The sequence below is a fragment of the Chionomys nivalis genome, chromosome 24 (assembly GCF_950005125.1).
Source record: "Chionomys nivalis chromosome 24, mChiNiv1.1, whole genome shotgun sequence".
NCBI lineage: Eukaryota > Metazoa > Chordata > Mammalia > Rodentia > Cricetidae > Chionomys > Chionomys nivalis.
This window is the reverse complement of record NC_080109.1, coordinates 21007534-21032710: the sequence shown is the minus strand read 5'-3', so window position 1 is coordinate 21032710 and position 25177 is coordinate 21007534. Positions and strand designations below refer to the sequence as shown.

The following is a 25177-nucleotide window of genomic DNA, read 5'->3' as shown; positions in this document are numbered from 1 at the left end:
GATTACCACCACCGCCCCTACTTTCCAATTTTAATACTCTTCCCAGCATACATTGGTTAGTTTTAGTCCCCCTAACTGATACTTCTCACTAGATTTACTGAGATTTTCATGGCCAGCCAACAAGCAGCAACACCTGTCTGCCTGACTTTTTTCTTACCCTTCCAGTGAGTATTAATGGTACATGTACTTTAAATATTTAAGAATATGTTAATGTGAATACAAACAGAACTTTTATTGCAAGTTATTTACTCCATCTGCCTTAAAATATAGACAAATTTTAGCATTAATTTGGTCATTCAGACAAATTTTTATGAATAACTTTAGTCATTTTGCATTTGTCAGCTTTTACCTATTTGTTTTATCCTTCTATGCCATAGATTTGGAAACTATAACCATTTGCTGAGCCTTGTCTCTGAGTTCAATCCTACCCCAACCCCACAGGGGGCTTCACTGTAAATGTTTGTGGAGGAATTCTTTGGGTGCATACCTTGACAGTGATCACTTGGGCACATGCAGGCTCACTTCTCTCCACTGAACACAACTACTTGATAGGACACGAAGGAATGATGGCTAGTCCACTACCTCTTTCCACTAAATGCTGACTGCAATAACTTGTTCTTGGGGAAAATTATTTCACTTTCGGATCTGAGAGACCATACTTCCTTCCATTCTCAACTCCGCTCTGAAACATCTGCCAGGCTGTGTAATGTCTCCCGTTAAGATCACCTAATTAACTGATGCAGGGACTCTTCCTAGTTCGACAATTTTGATGAATTCTTTACAAAGGCCTTGTATGAGTTTCTCTTCTATAAATTTTCTTTTAATTCTAATTTCTCTAAATGAGTAAGGCACCAATATTCATGTCAGACATATCCATTCTAATGTGTAATGTAGTATGGATCAGTAACCCCAGGCCCAAAGGTGATAAAAAGCCACAGCATGAGGCAGTTCTATGCTCAGTGCTGTTATCAGCAGTGTAAGTGTGCATTTTTGCTGGCAAAACTTAAAATTTGAAGTATTGGTTACAAAAGGAATAAAATTTCCTTTGTTACTAAAATTAGCCATTTTCACATTTAGTACAATATAGAGGCGTATGAATCTTTAGTTTTACAAGCATAGATATTATTATTAAGGTAGATAACAGAAATAATTACAACACTAAAATCAACTTATTATAACCCATCTCCTAAAGTCAGTGAATCAGAAAGGATTTGGATTTTTCATAATCTTCCTCCAGGATTTTGTAGAAATGATAAGAAAAATAAATTTCAGTAATTCATTCATTTCACAACCATATATTCACAATTGTTATGTGTAGCTAATGGCATCTGAAAGACATTCTTTCCTTCCTCAGAGGCAATACATCACATAAGAAAAAGAACAATTAGTCTTTTATTCATGTAGCATGTGCTCATCCTTTTAGCCTCCTCATACTGCAAAATATAAAGGGTCACCCCATGGTGTTTAAATACATGAAAGAAGCCTGGGCATCGTAGCAGGAACCTGGAGTCCAGCACTTGTGAGGATGAGGCAGAAGGGCGGCGAGTTTAGGGTTTGTTTGAGTTATGTCCTGAGAATTTGCCCCTCAATATATATGCATGCATACATGCTATAAAAATGCATTCTGAATATTAAGGTAAGAAGTACAATACAGAGATAAGGAAGAGGTAAAGATACTCATCACTCCAAATGAAGCAAGCAGCTCTTAGCCTGTAGCCTAAGAAAGCACACAGGAAAAAAAAAATCATGAGGAAAGGAGACCACTGGTACAGGCAATGTGTCACCAGGATTTCAAAACTAATATAAGTCCCGGCTAGAACCCTGAATAAGACATGCCCCTCACATTAATCACCCAGAGATACTATATGGCTTGTTTTTCTTTCTCTAGCACCCCATGACCTTGCTTGAACAACCAGTATCGTTAGGGGATGAATACCTATTACCTCTGTTATGACTGCAGAATAATTATTCTGTTCGGGTTCCCGTCAATTTAATTTTATAATGGAAGAATATAATAAGACAAAGAAGAGTGTAATTAAAAAACTATTTTATAAATATAAGGTAATACAAGTAAAACAATTAGCATACAAACTACTGAGTAGAGTACAGTATATTTTATAAAGGACTAGAGTGATTAAATTCTTTTTATTATGGATTTGCAGTTCTGATTTGGTAGTACTGGAGGCAGGTCATGACCTCTCAAGATGCATTTTCTTATCTGTAAAATTGAGTTGCTACAGAACCAGGCCTAATCTTTGGCTGGGCAATCAAGATCCTCCTTGATTGAATTTGAACTCTACTTTCAGTCTTATCTTTAATTATGACCATTCTCAAACTTCATTCTGGTTAATTTGACATAGCTCGAATACCCCTGATGCTATGTCATTCCTTGGAACTGGAAATCTGAACTATTTCTTTATTAACTCTGTAAGCTGGTTAACATTTCATTTCAGTAACAATAATTACTGCTTTATAGTAATGTTACCATTACTAAGAACTGGCATGTTCTCATAGATTAGACAACAGAGAGCTTCCTTGGGCTGAGTTGCTTTACATAGAACAGCAGCCTACTGTATCCTATTGGGGACAGTGGTATATAACTAGACTACAGCTAGCTAACAGCAAATACCGATAGAGGGTCAGCAAGCAAATCTCTAAGAAAAGTGTACAGTTTAGAACGCCAGTCTACTCCAACCATCACTGTTTGAGAACATTACAGCATAATTCCTCCCCATCCGCTTACTGTACCAGTAGAAAAAGAGTAAAGAGAAACTCTGTGCTGATTTTGATAAGGCATAACAAAATTCTACATCTACTCATTATAAAAACTTTTCACAAACTACATAGACCAAAGCATAAAGGAGGACTTGTCTTTAGTCTGATAAATAAAACACATTAAAAATCAAAATTAACAAAAACCTTATAAAATATTTAAATTATTGTAAAATACTGAAACTGTCCTTGCCATCAGGACAAAGAAAGAACATCACTGTTACATCTCATGAAACAATGCGGAGTACAGAAACAAAGTGAATGCCACTGGAAAAGGAGGAATGCCGCCTGTATTTCAGGTGATGCTGTGCTCACCAGAACAACTAAGAAAATGCACATACTCTGACCAATCAGTGCTTAGAAGGATTACTGGATAAAGATCTATAGATGTAACAACTGTGTTCTAGTTATCTGTCCCAAGCTCACTACTAAATTAATAAAAAACATAATTACTACAGCTTCAAAATACATCAACACCCTAAAAATAATCTTATGAAAAGATATACAGTATCTTCACACTGAGACAAGCGAGAGATAATTCGCACAAGTAAAGGCGTACCACACAAATACACCTGCATACCATGTTAATTAAGCTGTCAATGTTCTATAGAGCCAATGAAATTTCAATAAAACCTTCAAGACTTAAGGTCAAGAACAGCTAAGTGAGCATATGAGAACCAAAGACCTGAAAATAAGCCATGCAACAGGCTTATTTATACAGTGAAAGCAATCAAGACAGTTGTGTTCAAAAATAAAAACCAGGGCTGGAGAGATGGGTCGGCAGTGGGAATACTTGCCGAACTTGCTAAATGGAGTATGGTTCCTCACACCCACAAAAGGTGGCTCAAAACAACCAATACAAAACTTTGGCTACAGGGCATCTGATGCCCTCCTCTGGCCTTTGCAGGCACTCATACTTACATGCACATGTCCCCACGAACATACATATGATTAAAACTAAAATAGACAACTGGCTCAGAGTGCTGAAAAGTTAAGTCCAGGAAGTCTAGAGACTGACACAGACACAGACTATTAGTGCAGTATGAACACGGATGGGTATTCTTTTCAATATATACTGCTTGGTCTGTTGGGTATCCAGCAAAGAAATAACAATACTGACTTCTGCCTCGTGCACAAGTTCTACCTAGGTCTCAAGCATAATGTCAAAGTCTAAGCACTAAGCTTTGGCAACACTTAGAGAACATCTTCACAGTGTTTAAGCAAGGACATTTCCAGAAGCAAAATCACTGCCATCAAAGAAAAGGTGATATGGACTAGAGGACCTGTTTATAACAAACGTGAAGGTGAATGGTGGGAGGAGACACATGAATGCGCACCTCCACTGAAGATCAGGTACTGATATAATGAATAATGAATAAAATGGACTGCTACACATGAGTCAGAGTAACAACAGCTCAACAGAAGACTCAATAGGTGGCTGAAGAGACAGCTCAGTGATTAGGAGTGAATATCGCCTGCAGAGGACACAAGCTCCCAGACCCACATCAGGTGGCTCACCATCACCTTTAACTTCCGGTCCTGGGGTATCCCATTTTTGTAGCCTCCACATGGGCACTTACACTCATAAGCACATATAGAACCACAGCCATACACACAATCAAAAAATAACAAAAAGATCTTTACAAAGGTTGAACAAAAGACTTAAACAAACATGAAACAAATGGCACTTGTCATAAGTGGTACTGGACACTTTAAAATTTCAGAAAATGGTAATATAATGCAAAGCAGAATGCAGAGATGTAGAAGAACTGAACAGTTTGAGAACTTAAGTAAAAGAGCTACACATGTCTATGCCACGGCTCAATAATTCTGATCCTAGCTGTTCTTCAAACAGAAAAGATATATAATTTTAATTTACACACAAAATTTGTGGAAAATAAAACCGTAAGAAACAGATATAGGAATTATCAGAGCATAAAAGCAACTTTTACTTATAATAGTAAAAATATGTGTAATAGATAAATTCAGATACATTCACATAATGTATTTCTAAATATAGATGAATATTAAACAATCTGAAAAGCTTATGCCATATGGGCTAAAGTCACAAATATTGGACAAACAAAACAAGAGAAACAAGTTCATATTATGAGGTTCTATGCAAGAATACAAAAGTAGGTTACAAGCATGTGCTGTGAATTTAGGAAAATGTTTTCAATACTTAGCTTCCCCAAGTGCAAAGCAATGAAGCAGGAGAACGGTGTGGTGTGGTGTAGAGTTTTGGCGGCAGTGTCTACTCACCTAGGTGATCACACAGGGAGTGTCCATTTAGTAACTTGTTGACGTGTTCTTTTTATAATATGTATTTTTCTACTTTGTGCCACACTTCCATATAAAAGAGGAAGGGAGTTCATGTGACTGCTGTGGGAGAATGATATTTTATCCTATCACGTGTATTATTTTTAATAAAATGCTGATTGGCCAGTAGCCAGGCAGGAAGTCTAGGTGGGGCAACCAGGTAGAAAGTAGAGGCAGGGCAACGAGAATGCTGGGAAGAGGGAAACACAGTTCGTAGTTGTGACCCAGATGCAGAGGAAGGAAGATGTGACTGCCTTGCCAAATAAGGTACTGAGTCATGTGGCTAACACAGACAAGAATTATGGGCTGATATAAGAATTAATTAATAGGGCCAGGCGGTGGTGGCGCACGCCTTTAATCCCAGCACTCGGGAGGCAGTGGCAGGAGGATCTCTGTGAGTTCGAGACCAGCCTGATCTACAAGAGCTAGTTCCGGGACGGGCACCAAAGCTACAGAGAAACCCTGTCTTGAAAAAAAAAAAAAAAAAAAAGGGAGTCCATGGTGCAAGGAGTGTGGAGGCCAGAGACGGACATCAAGATGTCTTTCTCGATTGCTTCTCCACTTCATTTCCGGAAAAGAGTTTCTCACTGAACCTGGCATTCCCCCACATGCTGGCTAGACTAGCTAGCCACCAAGACCCCAGGATCTGCCTATCAATACTTACCAGTTTCGGGGTTACAGTAACATTTTATCTTGGTGCTGGGGATCTGAATTCAGGTTCTCAGAAGGCTCTTTACTTAAAGAGCCATATCACCATCCCCCCTGGATTGTATTTTGTATCAGTACAGGAACTTTAGTATATTTAAGGCTGAGGCTGTAAAGTAGCAAGCCAAATCTACATAGAGCTTATGCAAAGAAATATCTGAAATTCATTTAGAATAACTGAATATTTCCAAAAAGTTGACTGCATTCATATATTTTTGGTTGTGAGCCTTGCCTTTAATGGTTGAGTCATCTCTCCAGCCCAGATCAAACCTTATGCACAAAGAATTTTTATCTTCAGATTTCCCTAGCAAAACAGTCTCATGTCTCTGTGTGTATGGGGGGGGGTATGAGAGAAAAGAAAGGGGGAGGGGAGAGAGAAAGAGAGAATATATAAGGACTTGTTCTTCCATAGTCATGCCAGCTTGGCAAAAGAATGCTGTCAATGAAGCATGGAACCTCTGAACTGTGTGGTCACATGAAGCAAAAGTATACTGATTTTACACATCCCTTCCCTCAGACATAGTGACACACACATCTGCATGCTCATTCCAATACTGTGTGTATAAATTTCCTTGTCTCCCCAAAGAAAAAACATCTGATGGCCATGTTTTCTCCCCCATCCTAAAGACATCCTGTAATGGAAATGCATTTTTCTTTGAAAGATGCTGCAATGGGACTGCTTCTCTCTACATGGTTAATGATGGGTTTAAAAAGGCCGAGAGGACACTAGAGGAGTTCCAAGCCAGTGGCTGTATTTTAAAAGAGGGTGAATTTACACAACCCTGAATGTTCTTCCTCCCTCCCTTCTGCCCTCCCTCCCTCCCTCCCTCCTCCCTCCCCCCTCCCACCCCCCTCTCTTTCTCTGTGTGTGTAGAGGTCAAAGATGGGCCCACGAAAGGTCCCAGTGAGAACTTGACTGGTGGAAGCATTAGAACTTATGGTGAAGTTACTGTGAAGGTAGGAGTCAAAATTTATTCTAAGATAGCAGTGCACAGTAAAGCACTGTGCCAAAGAAATAAAGTCAAGAAAGAAATGGAAAATTACCCTGATGCAACCGGAGGACTGAATGGGTAGAATGGACAGGCATGGATCACTAAAATCTGAGCTAAGGTACAGGAGTTTAAGGACTAAGGCATACTTTACTATTTCCTGGTAATTCATGTATAAAGATTGAAGAATCTGGGATGTTTTAGATGTGAAAGTTGTAAACTGTAATATATTCAAGTTAATTAGCAATATAAAAGTTTAGAGCTGCAGAGTTTAGAAATTGTTGCTATGTAAGAAGGGGAATTTCTGTCAGGCCCTAAATCCCGAAGGGTAACTTCTTTCCACTTTAACCTCAGCATTCAACTCTGGTTCTCCTGCCAGCCTCCCAGCTCACAGCTTCACGCTGGGGGGTCATCAGTGATCCTCAGCTGTAGCTCATGCCCAGGGTTTTGTAATTTTCTTTAGTCAGAATGCAAAAGAAGCCACCATCAGTTTGTTACCTGAATAGAGGCTGGGCTTTTTACCTCTTTGAAGAAACATGGAAACAAAAAGCATCTCTTTGTCCCCATAGAACTGATTCTTCCTTGAAGTCAGAAGGAGACCTAAAAATGTGCCAGGAATGCTGGACCTGAAAGGTCCAGTTAACTTGAGCCTGGGGATAATGATTTTGCAGCTTGCTTCTACTGGAATATCTTCTCACAACCTTACACTCCCCTTTTCATTATTCTATATAACGCAGAATCTCCCTCTCAGAAGCCTACCAATCCAGAAGGGAAGAAACTTTGCCTTGTTCATCTTGAGCCACAGCATAAGATACTGTCTCCTAGAGACTATTCCTCAGCTCTTAAGCAATTTCAAACAATTAGGGTAAAACAGAAAATTAAAAGAAGAAAAAACTAAAACACAACACCAAAGAATTATCATTTTTTTCTGCCCAAATTATGTTATTCGCACATTTGGGTTTTATGGATAGAGTTGCACTACAATTATTTTTTACTTGACGTGTCAGAAGTTCTAAATAAGCAAAAATTAGTATCACAAAAAAATGTTGATTTTTAAATCTTAACAGTGCAGTTAAATTCCAAAAGTTTACAATAAAAGAAGCAACATTCCGATGAAGGCTTTCATTTGAGAAAGACAGAAATGCAAGGGCAGCCACACCAAATGACAGTCATGGGACAACAACCTGACGATGCTTTATGACTTGATTCTTTACAACAGCGCCTGCAATGGAAAGCTAATGCAGCACAGAGTGAAAGTCATCTGCTCAGCTGCTGCTATAAAACCATTAGATAATGAGAAAAATGGAGAACTCTCCTTTCCTTGTGGTATAGTTAACCAAAGGCAAAAGTAACAAAGGAACAGATAAAGCTAAACAAGATAAAGCTTGTGATTTTAATATTCAATGAATCCAAAATAAACCAAATCCTGTTTTTTATAAATGCAGGTAAAAAGAAAGAAAATTTGAACATTTCAAATTCTCAAACAACAACACTTCTATTGAACAACTGCAAGCAACAGATAATAATATTACTTTGAGTAACTACGAATCAAAAAAAAAATAAGCGAGAAAGTGAACTGGATGTGAAGATTTGTTACGTTTCCTAATTTTTCTAACAATACATTCAAGACAGCTTGTTTTTAAAAATTCCAAGTTCTGTCCCTTCTTACAAATTCTAAGCATGCGAGCACTAATGTCATGTACGCAGCATCTGAACACCGGCGCCTGCCTGCCACTTCAGGCAGATTTACAGATATAGCGACACATGTGTTTGGAGAAAGTAAAGGTAAAACATGAAGATTTTTGTTTAACCACGATCAGCTAAAGTCCAGGAAGGAAAAACAAAAGTTCAAAGTCAAGAGAATGAAACTTAATTGCTTATTCTTATAGATTTTCTTTCTTTTTCAAGATTTATTTATTTGCTATTACAGTGCTCTGCCTGAAGGTATGTCTGCACACCAGAAGAGGGCACCAGATCTCATTATAGATAGTTGTGAGCTACTATGTTATTGCTGGGAACTGAACTCAGCAAAAGAAGTCAAATTGAGACAGCCTGGAGTTGAGATGCCTTAGAGCTAAGACACACAGATGAGATGGAATCTGAAAGTTTCTTAAATCTAAGATACTGTTATAGGTTTAACTCATTACAGGAGAGAAGTGAGCAGACACTGAATTTTAAAGCAGATATTAACTAGGCCAATTCCCTCAGTGGAGGGATTCAAAAGTTTTGTACCAACTTCTTTTAAAAGACAGGAAGCTGCTTCTACAATGATTAATACTTGCAAATGAGCACCTAAATACTGAAAAATGAAAACAATACCAGGCAGTGGTGGTGCATGCCTTTAACCCAGCACTTGGGAAGCACAAGCAGGTGGATCTATGTGAGTTCAAGGCCAGACTTGTCTACAGAACAAGTTCCAGGACAAGCTACAAAGCTACATAGAGGAACTCTGTCAAGAAAGAAAGAAAAAGAGAGAGAGAGAGAGAGAGAGAGAGAGAGAGAGAGAGAGAGGAGAGAGGGAGAGAGGGAGAGAGGGAGAGAGGGAGAGAGGGAGAGAGGGAGAGAGGGGAGAGATAGGGAAAAAGAAAGAAAGAAAGAAAGAAAGAAAGAAAGAAAGAAAGAAAGAAAGAAAGAGAGAAAGAGAGAAAGAAAGAGAGAAAGCAAGCAAGCTAAAAGCTGAGGCTGAATTTATTATATTTTGCCCTGAAGCTGGTATTGCTTTACTTGGAAAACTTACAAATTAAAAGAAACTCAGGAAAGTAACTGTTACTACATATTATAGCCATATATCCACAAATATTATAAACTCAAAACAAGTTAATAAATGCCATTATTTTGATGACAGAAAATGTATGGGGACCATAAAGTAAATAATTAAAATTCCAAGCAGTACATATATCATTAAAGCTTGTGAAAATTTTTGGCATACTTATATGGTGAGGAATTTCAGTGTGTATATGTGTTTTATTTTATGTTGCTGTTCTTTCATTTTTGAGATAGGTTCTTAATCACTGTGCAGCCCTGGCTGGCTTATAACTTATTTTGTAGACCAGGGTAACCTTGAACTTATAGAGATCCATCTGCTCCTGTATCCAGAGTACTGGGATTAAAGGTAAATGTCACCAATCCTGTTGGTGGGGAATATTTCTCAATGACCAAACAAAATACTATACATATTTATTTACACTAAAAGAATAAAACAGCAAAATGCTGACATATAAATATCCTTTTAAACTTATTGTCCTTTTGTAAATGCCATTTATTTAGTGAGGATTTGAAAATTTACAAGTTCAAGGTAAACATTTTTAATTTTGATACAGATTAAAAGAAGCAATATAAGATACAGAATAATGTTAAGAACTTATTTGTGAACTCAAGTATCAAGAGATGTGGTGCTCCTCAAGGAAGTAGTGAGGTCCTGTCACTTACTACCCCTTGATCTGGACATAGGAACAAGTATTTGCCTAACTTTGACATAGCATCACCAAGTTTACTAAAAGATGAAAATTTAAACAATGATGCATTTATCTTATTTATGTGTGAGTTTTTTTTTTTTTTTGCTTGCACACATGAATGTGTACCATGTATACTGCTGGTGCCCACGGAGGTCAAAAAAAGTGGGGTCAGGTGCTCTGGAATGAGCTGGAGAGACAACTCTTCACTTTTCTCATACAGTTTCCAGATAAATCATGTAAATTAGATTTCCAGGGCTTATATTAGCTTGAAAGTTGTTAAAAGAAGATGATATTCTTGGGATTTAACTGTCTAACCCTAAAGTAGCAAAAACTGCTCCCTTACTTAGTGATGACACACTACTGGTGCTTTCTTCTTGGAGAATTTGTGAAGGCCTTGATGTCAGTGGTCTACATTTAGTAGACATAACTCTCTACCTGAGTTTTCTGAAGGCTTACATGATGGCAGCCTTCAGTTCTCTTAGATTTCCATTCCAACTGGACAGTTACAAACAATGCTCACAGTGGTCTTTATAGTTATGTCATACATATTTCATGATGATCTTTATGTAAGACATTTTGTGTTTTCTCAAATGTCACCTTATATAAAACACATAGAATTATAACTATAATGTCAAATACAAAATTCCACTGAAAAGAGGTTTTGTAACACCAAATTAAACAGTCAAAACTTACATTATTTTTAACATAGAAGAACTGGTGTGAGCTAAACATATGTGCTAATATCATTAATCTTGCAGCTATATCAAAGCAAAGAGCATCCTCATGGCATTTGCTTAGAGGATGGTGTGGCAAATCCGTACTTTAGTTATTGGTAAGCATGGCTCTGGAGCATAAGATACTGGGAACTGAATATGAAGTCCTAATGGTTTTTTATTACTTTTCCCAATACTGCTACAGGTTAACCTCCTTATGCGATAGATTCTGTATCTCCAATCTATTTCTGAATAAGGAGATAGGGGACTTACTGAATTTAAAAATTAACATCTGAGAAATTACATAATCAATGTATTAAAGAGTGTCTATAAATTAACAACAGAGAGGTAACACAATAGGACATCATATCAAAATAAACACTGAAATAATTTTGCAAAAACTTCATGGCTTTAAGAACAACAAAATTTAAAGCTGACTTAAAAACAGTCACACACATTATTTACATAAAATTTGGTCTCTTAATAATAGACTGTTAAATGCAGCAAATGTTGTCAGGAAGCATCAAAACAGTTGTTTTATAGTGAGTAGTATGAATCAGAAAGGGTCTGGTGGAGTGCATTAAAGCACAAATTACAATCTAACACATGTGGTTTTACTGTACCTACAGCACAGCACAACACTACTGCAAACTATCTTATTTATTTATTCAGTCATGTCTTCCTTTCATTTTTTTAAAAAACAAAAATATATGTAGTTACAAAACAGAAACTCCTGGGATTCATATTCTTAACTCTTTAATACACCTTTCTTGTTAGAATGTAAGGAGCTGAGCAGTGTTTTGAGGAACTTAAATATTTAATTGAAACTATCCACATCAAAAAGCAAGAGAATAAAAGCCACAGACTCCACACACTGATTTCACCATCCAAATAGCGTATCAAAGAATCATCTTCAATGATTCCAGCCAACAAGCTCCAGGGTCTGCCTAACTTAGTCCTTAGCAGCACTGTTTTACAGCTCTGTGAATGCAGACTTTTTAAAAATTGCATTAAGGATTAAAGGTTGTGATGGACTCACTTTAAGGAAGGGAAACCATCACAAGTTTTCAATTTATGCCCTTTTTAAAGTTATGGACAAATTCCAGTCCTAGGAATTTGAGAAAAAAAAAAAAGGTAGACACCAAAGGCTTCTGTGGCTAAGAGAGCAGTCTAATGTTTGTGACTAGTTGTTTTTTTATCTGCATATTGCTGTTCTCTCTTATATGCATCTGTGTGGTTTATGTACTTAACAGTATGTGTTAAGGATTTTAAAATGACTTCTGAAAGACTGGCCAAAAATTATTATTCAAATTTTTAAAAATCGATATAGTTTAGGTCAATCAAAAGGGTCAGGGAGCCTCCAGTCCAACCCTTCACACCCAAGCAGACACCTGTGCTGAAGTCTCCATTTCCAGGTCCTCCTAGACGGGTGCTCTGTAGTGTGCCCCGTATTAGAGTTCTGAGAGAGGCTGCACCAGGACAGCCTTATATGCCTTGCTCTGCTGCAGTGTATTTTCTGTTTCTTTTCATTTTCATCTGTATTATATTTTGTTTTAAGGAAGATAAACTTAGAGACTCTTTTTTTGTTGTTGTTGTTTGTTTTCCAAGACAGTGTTTCTCTGAGCAGCCCTAGCTGTCTTGAAACTCTCTCTGTAGACCAGGTTGTCCTCAAACTCACAGAGATCTGACTGCTTCTGTGTCTGGAGTGCTGGTATTAAAGGTGTGTGCCACTACCGCCTCACTGAACTTTGTGTCTTAAATTCTGGCTAAACATAGCAAAGCCCTTTTAATCTTTCTCCTTGGAGTCCCTTGCCTATCTCAGATCATTTCTCTTAAAAATGGAAGACTGAAAATATGCTGACATCTCCCCTTTCATCCTAAATATTGGAACTCCATGAATAATTCAAAGTCAGTACCCAAAAAGCATTTCTCCTTTTCAATTTCTGAACCTCTGATAACTGATCTTCGGCAGCGCTCCCTCTCCAGCCACATCTCATCATCTGCGTCACCACATGCTGGAGGGCAGTCCTGGGATGCGGCTCTGTTCTCACAATCTACAACTTGCTGTTTCTTCTCTCCTATTGTCTCCTTGACTCTTTCAATCCCCCCTTCCATATCTATCGCAGAGGAACTACAGTCTACTGAGTGACCCCTTACTCGCTGAGGAGTCTCACACCTCACATTGCTTAAGACAGGATGATTACTATGCTGTTTTAACTAACCAAGGTGCTATCAATATTTCAGCAAAACAACTTACATATTTATGTAGCACATTCCTAGATGAGAGTTTGACACTTTAAACCATTTGAATATTTCTAGCATAATGTTTCTTTTCATCCCTGAATAACTTATTTTACATAGAATAGTACTATGAGATAAACATTTTATAATATATATCTAGTGAAAATTATTCCATCTGAAATCCCAAAGAAGCTGAATCCATTTGTGTTTCTATAGGGATGTGTGAGGGTTGTACATACTTCATTCATATCCTTTCCAGTTCTTGTATGGTGCTGAATGCCATTACTTGCTGAACTACCTTGCCAGCCCATCTCTGTTGCTTTCATTTGGACATTTTAATAAATGCATAATTGAATTTTGTTTTGACTTTTTGAAGGAGCTGATACTGAGCATCCTTATGTGCTTCATGCCTATCTGCCATTTCATTCATGTGAAGTGTCTCCTCTAGGGCTTTGCTGGTTGTTTCTTCAGCAACAACAGTTTCATGTCATTATATATAGAAAGTACATTCTATATTCTAGCTAAAAATATCCTGTAAACTATGGGATTTACAGTGCAGATGTTCTTTCATATGTTTAGGTTCTTTTGAGTTTTTTCACCCACTGAAAATAGATATTTAGTTTTGATGATGGCCACTTTGTGATGGTTTTCTTTTTTAAAAATCTATTTTATTTGTATTGTGTTTGTCTGAAGAATATACGTCTGTGTACCATCTTAAAGCCTGATGCCCAATGCCAAAAGAGGGCATCAAATCTTTTGAAACTAGAGTAATAGACAGTTGTGAACTGTCATGTGAGTGCTGGGAATGGAACCCAATTCTCAAGACAAGATCAGCTGATGCTTGTGACTGCTGAGTTATCTTCTCCAGTCCTATGATTTCTTTTATTCTTTTATGAATCAGATCTTTAGTGACTAATCGATTAATCATTCTAACAGATGAGATCACAAAGATTTTGTTTTCTTCTATAAGTTCTACAATTTCACATTTTACGTGTAAGTTTGAGACCTATTTTGAGTTAAGTTTTATATGCTACTGCAGAACAGGCTGCTCCAATTTTTGTATGTCTCCAGTAATAGTTCTTGGGGAAAAAGTCCATTGTGTCTTTAGCATATTGCTTTCCTAATGTCATGGTTACAACCAACCAACCAAACAGCAAAGCCCCTTTTACTCGCAAAGCTCCAGTTGCTAGGTGTTCTCTGGTGCCTGTACGATGGAACAGTGCCCTCAGCATTTCTCTGAGAATGTGACTTCTGGTGACAACTTAGGTGAGAACACTTTCATTTTGCCACAATTAAAGTAAGAATTTTTGCTGGATATAAAACTTTGGATTAACAAGGCCTTTTCTGAGCTCCAGGATTTTTACAAGAAAGCTATAATCTTGTGAGCTTCAGTTCCACTAGATGGAACATATATTGTGCTTGTTTATTTGTTCTTACACAGCTTCTCTCAAAATTTTCCTATCTTTGGTTATCAGATTCATTATGGTATGTTTAGATATAGTTTTTTAACACTATTTCTTTTCTGTGTGAAGTCTCTATACTTAAGTCTCTATGTTTCAGCCATTTTCTTAAAGTAAGTTTTCTGTACCCATTCTCTCTCTCTCTTTCTTACTCATAACTGGAATGGCAGACCCTCTGACACTGTGCCATAGATTATGAAGTCTGCTCATCCCTCTGTTCTTCAACTGTGAAAGCCCATGATCTATCTTTATGTTCCTGCTCTTTCCCCTGTCAACTTCGTTCTACTACTGAGTACACACAGCTGAGTTTTCATGTCAATGACTTCATTTCCTCTTTGAGCGCCTTTTCATGCACACTCCATCTCTTCGTCGAGATCTTATTCTCGGACATTCTTTAAAAGACAATTTGCCTTTATTTCTTAAATGTTGGTTACAATGGCTGCACTGGAATCATCGACAGTTCCACATCTGCAGCGTTACTAGGTTCAACATTTTTTAGTTATGTCCACTCGAGAAATGGTGAGATTTTCCTCGCTCTGTTCACTGAGCAATTCTGGAAGGCACCAGAGGATGCTGTGGGACACAGGCTGACATTAACTTCTTTTGAAGAATTTTTCTTTGCTTTAGCTTTTTCAGTCAATTAAAACTGTCTGCCTTGCCTTAATTAATTAGGTAGCACTCCTGAAACCAGCTCAGGCTTTAAGAGCATAGGATGAGTTTGTTTGATACAGGCAGTTATGTAAAAAACATGTAAAAAAAGGAAATGTAATCCTCAATACTAACAGAATAAGAAAAATTACCCCCAGCTTATATCAACAGTACCAAATCTTGAGATGCATATTTTAAAAGAAATTTTCAAATTTTAGACTATAGACAATACAGAAAGAAAAGAGCAACAAAATTAATTTAAATGCTAAAGCATGTTAGGTCTCGTAGTATGACTGAGTAAAAAACAAGAATTGGCATATCTATGTTAAAAGTAAACACTTTTATGTGACGGTAGATTATTATAGGGATGACATTCCTTCATATTTAATGTAGATTTGATAAGCAGAATTTAGACTTGATTAGCATTCAGTTCCCACACTAAGAAAGACAGGCACAGGGCAAGCCTTTCAAACAGAGCCACTGCGGTACTCCTGCAGAGTGATTAGAGTAAGCATGGAGGAGCAGGGCTGGCAGAGTTAGAGAAAGCCAGAGAGTGCTCTGGGCAGAGGAGATGCTGGATTGACAGTTGGCAGGTCTGAACAGGGTGAGCACACATTCTTATCTGTTCTGTACATATCTTCACTGAGCAGTTGGACTTATCTTTGTCAACATAAATCAGATCCTGTTGCCCTGCAGTTCAAAGTTCCTATTATTTTCACACCTCCCAGGAACAAAGTTACACATTTTCAATATGATATAAGGTCACAGATCATGTTGCTCATATGTTACTTCAAACTACTTCAAGCTATCTTCAAGCTATTATCTCCACTGTTCATTAAATACTAGAACAATTACTCTTTTTTTTCTGTTCATCTTGTTAGTGTCCAGGTCAAAGTTTTAGTAATATTTGTCTCCTAAATGACTTAAATCCTACTACCTGCAGACACTCATCTAACAATTACTTCCAATTTTAGCTTAAACAAAGCTTCTTCAAAGAACTCTTCCCTAATAGAACAAAAATCCTGGAGGGGCCTGTCTTTTTCTTGCTGCTTGTGTGTCTGTTACCGTTTATTTAACATCGTTTTTCCTAATAGCCAATAAGCCCAGACTAGAGGACAAGTTTGCTTACAACTATGCTAGCACAGTTAAGCTTTAATTTATTGATAAAAATGAATAAAATATTTAACATATTGGGGGTATTATTACATTTAATAGGCTCTTTCCAAGTAGCCAAAAAAGAAACCTAGAGTACTATATATCTTTTTTTTTGTGTGTGTGTGTTTCAAGGCAAGGTTTCTCTGTAGCTTTGGAGCCTGTCCTGGCACTAGCTCTTGTAGCCCAGGCTGGCCTCGAACTCTCAGAGATCTGCCTGCCTCTGCCTCCCGAGTGCTGGGATTAAAGGCGTGCGCCACCACCGCTCGGCGAGTACTAGATATCTTATATCAGACATTTTATACACATCAATTCATTTTACTTTTAATAAAGTAGAAACTGTTTACTCCATATTATTCATTAAACAACTTGAGGAACAGGGAAGTTATTTGTTGAAGGTTAATACAGCACACAGGCAATAAACAGTAGAGCTTCATGTTATTAAGCTCAAATCTTATAAAGGCCACTCTAAAGCAAGCCAAAACACTACCGACATATGGTAATATAGCACACAGAGACCTTCAAGAATGAATTCAATTCCAAAAATACATACTGAATTTAACTTTAGGTAAATATAAAATAATATGATTCCTTGAGGATCCGTCAAACAACCTTGCTGTTATTTGTCCCACCTCTCCTTCTGTACTGACCTTCCTCCCTCCTCCGCATCTGGAGTCCCCCGGCCCATCCTGTTAGACACCCCCAACTAACTCAGAGACAGTCACTAAGCTAGATTTGGGTATAATTATTTCTTTTGTCTACTGTTGGTGCTCTCTTTGCGGTTAACAGACATGCGTTCATGTCTCTTCTGAAAACGGGACAAAAATGGACAGAATCAAACATGAGTTGGCCCGAGATGGCGGATGAGACGTGACTGTGATTGAGCTCTCTGAGGGCGGCACGAGGGAAACTTCCTGTGTGGTGTAAGGTTGCGCACCTCCCTGACGTAGCGGCACTGCATATATTCTCCTTGGAAGGTGAGAAGATATGCAGTTAAGTCTGAGCCACCTGAGAATGGAGTATCCTTAGGGGTCTCGTGTTTAATGGAGTCTGCCTTGCAATGCAGAGCCTGATGAGATAATGCAGTCCCTGAAAGTAACATGCATGGCTGCTATGAGGTTATTATAAATGTCAAGTACTTGGTTTCTTTTTCTAAGACGTTAGGCTATATAGTATTACCTTAAATACAAAACCTCTAATATTTTCTCAAATCTTTCTTGTAAGCCCAGGACAGACTGTAACAGAATTGCTCCTCTAACAGAATTGCTTCTCCCAGAATTTTCCACAGTAGTATCCGGTCTATATTCTGAAAATTACCACACTGCTGGAAGTTTAGTAGAAACATGTGATGGGGCTCAATAAAAGAGATACAAGCAAGATGACACCAGCAAATTAAACACCGTGAGTTTGTTCATTAATTTTTTAAAAGAAAAGTATGTAGAGACCAAAAAAAAAAAAAAAACCACCCTACCTTATATTCCCATAAACTTCAGAAAACAGAAAATTTATGTTTCATAAATGATCGATTTTGGTTTCATTGTACTATGGCAGCATAAGTACAATTTGAGATTTAAAAAATCCTTAAATTTGAATTGAAAGTGAAAAGAAACCATTCTAAAGTAATGTATCACTTCTCTATAGTAAGTGATTATATTTCATCACCATATAAAATCAAAGGTTAAAAATGACAAACTTAATTTTAAAAGTCCTTGAAAAAGAGAGGAACATCGTACACCTCACATTCCTGCATAAGTAAATGTTACATCACTACCTATTACTCTAAAATAGAAATCAGTAGCATAAGAGAAAATTCAAAACATTTACTTTTTAGCCAGGCAGTGGCACACCTTTAATCCCAGCACTCAGGAGGCAGTGGCAAGTGAATTTCTGAGTTTGAGGCCAGGCTGGTCAGTGAGTTCCAGGACAGTCAGGGCTACGCAGGAAAATTCTGTTTCAAAAAACCAAAAACTAACCAACAAAACAAAACAAAAACCATCATTTAGGGTTTCATCTAAATTATTAAAATAAAGATTTGAATTAATAAAGCCCATTTTCATATTTTTGAATTATATTTAAGTAATAAATGTGTGGCCATGTTGGAAATGGGTTTTATTTTTCTCTTATATATGTTGTTACTCTCTTCCTCCACACCCATCCTCCTCACGCACCTGTGTGAAACAGCCCCCCAGGCACCATGCTTGTTCGTGAGGATGTTGAGAATCTTCTGCTTTAGCTGGTTCGCTGTCACGTGGTCACGGTGCTTGGCAGCACTGATGAGGTGGTCACACATCTTCTCCTCCTCTCTCCTGTCAGCAGCATACTGTGCACACTGTGACTGTGAAGGCATGCAACAAATAAGAACACACTAAGTAGAGTGGAAAAATGCTGCCCACCCTTAACCTAAAGGGAAGAAGAACTGAATTTAAAACCGCCATTTGACATACTCTAAGACTGTTCTAAGAAAGGCAAAACCACTTTTCGAATTAGAAAAAAATGTGTTCTTTTGAAAAGTATATGTAAAATATTTGAGAAAAGTTCCATAATTAATGTTTTTCTACTTTGGGTCACTTCTTTTTTTAAAATTGATTTTTATTGAGCTCTACATTTTTCTCTGCTCCCCTCCCTGCCTCTCGCCTCCCCTTCAACCCTATCCCAAGGTCCCCATGCTCCCAATTTACTCAGGAGATCTTGTATTTTTCTACTATCCATGTAGATTAGATCTATGTATGTCTCTCTTAGGGTTCTCATTGTTAAATTTGATATCCGTGTCAAAATTAATCATTAAGAAGAAATAATTAAAAAGTTCACTAAACTTAAGTCTACTTTTTAAAACCAAGTTAACATGCCTCACTTAAAATAAAGATATATGATTCCGATAATTACTTTGAAAACAAAAACCTTGTCACTTGCCATATAATTTTTTGCTTCCTGAAAGACAATGTAGCATAGAAAAAAATTACTTAGATATTTAGCAGATGGATTTTGTTTCATATTTTAAGCAGACTATGTTTGCTTTTTGCCCCGAATTCCCGATCTGTAAAATGAGGAGCTAAAACAAGATTTCCAGGTTCCCTTCTAACTCTAGTATTTAATGCTTCAAAAGGTCTCACAAGAATCATTCTTAGTCTCGTCTTCCCAGGTCCATAGCCCTCCGTTGTCATATCTGCACCGTATTTCTGTTTTATGATGCTACCTTTTTATGCAAACCTCTGATGTAGAACTGAAAAGACACTTGAGTTTTAGATTAGCTACTGTGCAGACTGATGATGGAGGAAGGTCATTGGTTAAATAATAAAGAAACTGCTTGGCCCTCATAGGTTAGAACATAGGTGGATGGAGTAAACAGAACAGAATGCTGGGAGGAAGAAGAAGTGAGCTTAGATGCCATGCAGCAGCTCCTCTCAGAGCAGACGTGATGAAGCTCCGACCCAGGATGGACGTAGGCTAGAATCTTCCTAGTAAGCGCACCTCAAGGTGCTACACACATTAATAGTAATGGGCCAGGCAGTGTTTAAAAGAATACAGTTTGTGTGTTGTTATTTTGGGGCATGAGCTAGTCAGGCGGCCGGGAGCTGGGTGGCAGAAACGCCAGCCCGCAGCACCCCCACAACAGACTGACTCAGCCTGTGATTTTAGAGTGACATTTCAAACATCTAAGAAAATACATGTGACCAGCTCCAGTTATGACCACTGTACAAAGACCTGTTGCATAGGAGGCATGAGGACACAGTCCTGTCTGCTGACACACACTCCAGGCAAGCTTTCCCGTCTGCAGAAAGAACCCATAACAATCTAAGAAGAATTAATTCATTATTCAATTTATCTTTTTGTACAAGGAATCACCAATTAGTACAAAGATCTGCTGCAATAATGTGGTTAATATTTCATTAGCGCATTGGAGGGTAAAATTAAATTTTCATTTTTCTTCCTTAACAATTATAGTATTAACTAAGAAAAAAGTCTTAACTTTGAAGTACCTAGCTCAAATTAAATACATTTCCCCTTAACTGCAGAGCTCTATGAGGGCTACAGAGAATTGTCAAGCCTAGTTAAATGTCATACCATCTGCATTTTTTTAAAATTTAAAACTGATGTATTTAGTATGCACACACACACACCCTATACACACATAAACACATACACAAATACAAACAGACACACAGACATACACATACAAGCACACACACACACATATATGCACACACATACACTCACAAGCACATAGATGTATATACACACAGATACACAAACACAGACACATACACATTCTAACATGAAGTAAACAAATGTAAGCAATTGACCTGAAAAACCAGTGGGTATCCGTTAAGTAACAGTGACTATTTTCTCAAAGTTAGACTTCTATTGGCAGTATACACTGTGGATATGAGTCCTAAAAGTTAGACTATATTGGCAGTATACACTGTGAATATGAGTACTAAAAGCATCCAGACTTCATGTCCCCTACCTTCAGAAGCTTTCACTACTCCTCCTGCACAACATCAGGGAGACTAAGCTCACCACTACCTCAAAAAAAAAAAAAAATAAAATAAAAAAATAAAAAAAATAAAAAAGCAACACTGAAGTGAGTCTGAGAAAATCTTACTTCTCTACTAGGGAAGCCACAGATGCACATAAAATACAGAGACAGAACGTTGGGATTGTTGAATAATCATTGTGGTCAGAAGAGCAACTACAAAACAATGTCTAAATATTCCTTATGTGAGACAGTATAAACAGATGAGAAAGAAACACTGCCCTTATCTTAATGTCCTTTTGATTAAATATGTGCTAAAGGTCATAGCTAATATCTGCATGCCTGAAAATATATTCGAAATGTTTCATAAGACAAATATTGGTCTGTTATATCCCCACAAAACAACCTGACTTTTTTTAGTATGATTGCTCAAAATTGATTCTGCAGACAATCCAGTTAAAGTTCTAAATCTTATTTACTTCCATAGTCAAAATGAAATTAAAGATTCTTTTTTTTTAAATTCTGACATCTTATATATAAATATATTCTTCAAAAAAGAAATAATTCACTTTTTCTAGCCATCCAAAATACTACATGATATCCTGATAAATATCCAACAATTTATTGTTGAAGTGATATGAACTTAACTTTGGCAAACTACCTAACACTATACTTTTTTTTTTGTTGTTTGTTTTTCGAGACAGGGTTTCTCTGTGGTTTTGGAGCCTGTCCTGGAACTAGCTCTGTAGACCAGGCTGGTCTCGAACTCACAGAGATCCGCCTGCCTCTGCCTCCCGAGTGCTGGGATTAAAGGCGTGCGCCACCATCGCCCGGCAACACTATACTTTTTTATTGATGTTTCACGCAGTTTTTTGAATACAGTATATACAATGCCATACATGAAGTACCTGCTATCCATCTGACTAGTCAAAGGGTGGCTGTGTGTATGAAAGTGACAACAAATATTTTTCTGTCTTATGCTTTTCAGTTGCCAAGATCAGAGATCAGCAAGCTAGTCCATCAATGTGCATGACTCAGTGAGCTGCTCTTCTGAGATAAAAACCCCATGGAACCTAAAATGGTTGGCTCTCTTCTCTAGCTTCACTTATTGACATGATGCACCAAGAAAATGAACTGCTGCAATTATTAACTCTAAGGCCACCAGGAGCCCGTGAAAGCAAAACATCAGACCATCTATGTATTTCTGAAATGCACTGTTTCAAAAACTGAGTAACCTGAAATACTGAACTGCTGTATTTAAAAGAGTGAAACGAGGAGATCTGCTGAACTGCATGTGAGTCTATTCATAAACCACACAGCATCCATGTGCACCTAGTTGTCATGCAAAGCTCTAATAGATTAAGAACAAGGCTTTTGGAATCTCAAGGTTCTAAGTGTCTGCATAGTAGAATAACGTCGAGAATAACGTCGGGCTCCCCTTCCCCATGGTGAGGACAGGACAGAGTGACACGATGTTAATGTATCAGTGTTTTGATTGATACCGAGGAAGTCTCTAAAAGCACGACCTCAAATTCCTCCAGTGGTATTCCCTCCTCCAGTATGTCATATGTCGGGAACAAGCGGGTGATGCTTGACTTGACCTTACCTCAAACTCTGCATGCTTATGCACGTCCTCTGCTCTCTGTCTGTTCAAGATGAACTCAGCTTCATTGGCAACACGCACTATGTGGTCTTTCATAGCATGGCACAGCAATCTGAAAGACAAATACCGATGGAATTACTATTTCCTCATGGCTTTTTTCTTTGGAGGAGTGTCCAAGTATTTTACAGTAATACAATTTTACTATTTCAAAAGTTATGCATAAAACTTATGTAAAGCTAGATTATAAAGGAGAGGATAAATCTGACCATAACTGCAGCATGTTTAGTAAGGCAAAGGATAGGCCTGAAGAACTTCTACAACTCCCACATGAGGAGATTCTAAAGTCTCAGAACTACAATGAAACAAGGGTTTAAACAAATGCAACAGTAGGGTTCATTGCTAAGCTACTTCTTAAAAACTCAAGCTTTTCAAATGTAACAGGCAGTCAAGTGCTACTTCCTGCATCCCTGTTCTCCAGCTTCAGATTTTAAGAGGCAGATCCTGTTGTGTGTTTCCATGTGTGGCATGGACCATAGACCAGGATTATGAGCCTCCCCGGCATGCTCTTATGTGGTGATAGAGTGCTCAGCAATCTGCTTTCCACTTGCTTTCCTCAAAAGTTTCCTGCCTTAGAGAGTTTGTGACTCTGACACTAACTTGTTTTTTCCTTGAGGCAGTTCTTTCCAGAATGGCGGCACTCTTCTGCAGGAATATTTTGACACTCCCACTTCCATTTTCTTGGTGGCATGGTCTGTAGCTTCCTGTGCTTTTGTCCCCTTTTATCTGTCTTAAATTATGTATTATCTGGGGGGAGGGTACTAGGGCAGAGGGCGAATTCAAAGGGATGGGTAAATGAATATAAAAGCCAATAAGCGTAACAGTACAACTAGCCACAATATAATACAAGGATATAAGAAAGACATGCATGTGGTTCCTTGGTGATGTTTCCAAGCTATTCTGTGTTACTATGATCACATGATTTCTTTCTGAAGGGGAAGATGGTTGCTACTATGTGTTGTAAACATGTAAATGAGTCTCAATAAATCTAATTTCTTATTGTTCAGTCTACCAGTACAAGTTCTAAGAACTAGACAAATCCTAGTTACATGATGATTTAATCCTACCTAAAATACTTTTCTTTTGCAAAAGATGACAGGTAGTGTCATTGCTTTTACCTTTTCACTGATGACAAGGTAGCCCAACAGCCTACAAAGCACATACGTATACATGTGTAGGTCTTTGGCATAAAATATGCCACAGACAATGAACTGACTCCACCATATTGGTAACACAGAAGATATCTGCTCTTGGGCGAGCTGTGTGTGAGGTACTCAATTTTACTCCACTTCTTTCAAACCCCATCTGGATATCACTTACATATATACTAACAATAAAACTGTACTGGTTGGTCTGTGTGTCAACTTGACACAAGCTAGAGTCATTAGAAGAAGGAGCCTCAGATGAGGAAATGCGAGCCAGCTGTAAGGCATTTTCTCATTTAGTGACAATGAGAGAGGCCCCAGCCCACGGTGAGAAGCATCATTCCTGGGCCATTGGTCCTGGGTTCTATAAAAAAGTGGGCTGAGCAAGCCATGGGAAGCAAACCAGTAAGCAGGTCCCCTCCATGGCCTCTGTATCAGTTACTGCCTCCGGGATCCTGCCCTGTGTGGGTCCCTGTCCTGACTTTTTTCAGCGATGAACAGAGTACTGAAGTGTGATCCAAATAAACTCTTTCCCCAACTTGCTCTTTGGTCATGGCGTTTCACTGCGGCAATAGAAACCCCGAGACAAAAAGCAAGTGAAATTTCCTGAGCTCTTAGTGTTTGTCAGGCCCATGGAGAACTGATTACAGACCACACCGATTGCCTTGCAAAAATAATTTGATCCCTACACCTCATTTGTTATCTTATTAGAGGGACACAAATAGCTTTTTATTTACATAAGAAAAAAGTGTTTGTTTGACTTTTTAGGAGATCATCATTCCAGGTTAGCATTTAACAGCTTTCAGAGTGAAGAAAGATAGGAAAAGCAGAATCAAACTTCTATTTTAACTTACTACAAGTTTGTTTTGTGTTGGTAAATACACTATAGGCAGGACACTGTGGTACAGTATATGCCTGGTTCGGTGTCAAGCAGGAGGTAAGGCCATATAAGTACAGGCTTTAGCTACATAGTTTTCACGTTATATGTAATTAAGTGTACATAAAAATTTGTGTATTATTTTATTTATTTAGTGTGTATGTACATGCACACATGCGCACACACATACACATACACACTTACACACTCATTCACACTTGAGCTGTTTGCTGGTGTTTGCATTTGGATGTCAGGGGATAAGTCTAAGGAGCTCAGTGTATTCTGAGAGTTGAACTCAAGTCCTCAGGCTTACACAGCCAGTGCTGTTACCTACTAAGCCACCTTCCCCTAACTTCTTTTATAGAGATATAACTTGTATATAGTAAAAATAACTTATTTTAAATGCACCATTTGATAAATAGTCAAATAAACTTTTTCATATAAACTGCCATATGCAGCACCAGTTGCCCAGCTCCTATTTCTATAATTTTGTCTTTCATTGATTGTAACATAAGTGGGAAATATTTTCACTTGCTGATTGTGGACTCCATGTTGTTGCTGCAGTAT

The 25177-nt window shown here is 37.9% G+C and overlaps 1 protein-coding gene across 2 annotated transcripts in view; it reads right to left on the bottom strand.

The window, feature by feature from the left end:
- The window catches only part of Nbea (neurobeachin), a 487335-nt gene that overhangs the window by 208325 nt on the left and 253833 nt on the right, over positions 1–25177 (bottom strand). For both annotated transcript variants that reach the window (XM_057757235.1, XM_057757236.1), the window contains exons 36-37: positions 22535–22643; positions 18623–18789 (exon numbers count right to left, since the gene is read on the bottom strand). In XM_057757235.1, coding sequence (XP_057613218.1) covers positions 18623–18789; positions 22535–22643 — 276 coding nt within the window. The remainder of the gene's footprint in view (positions 1–18622; positions 18790–22534; positions 22644–25177) is intronic.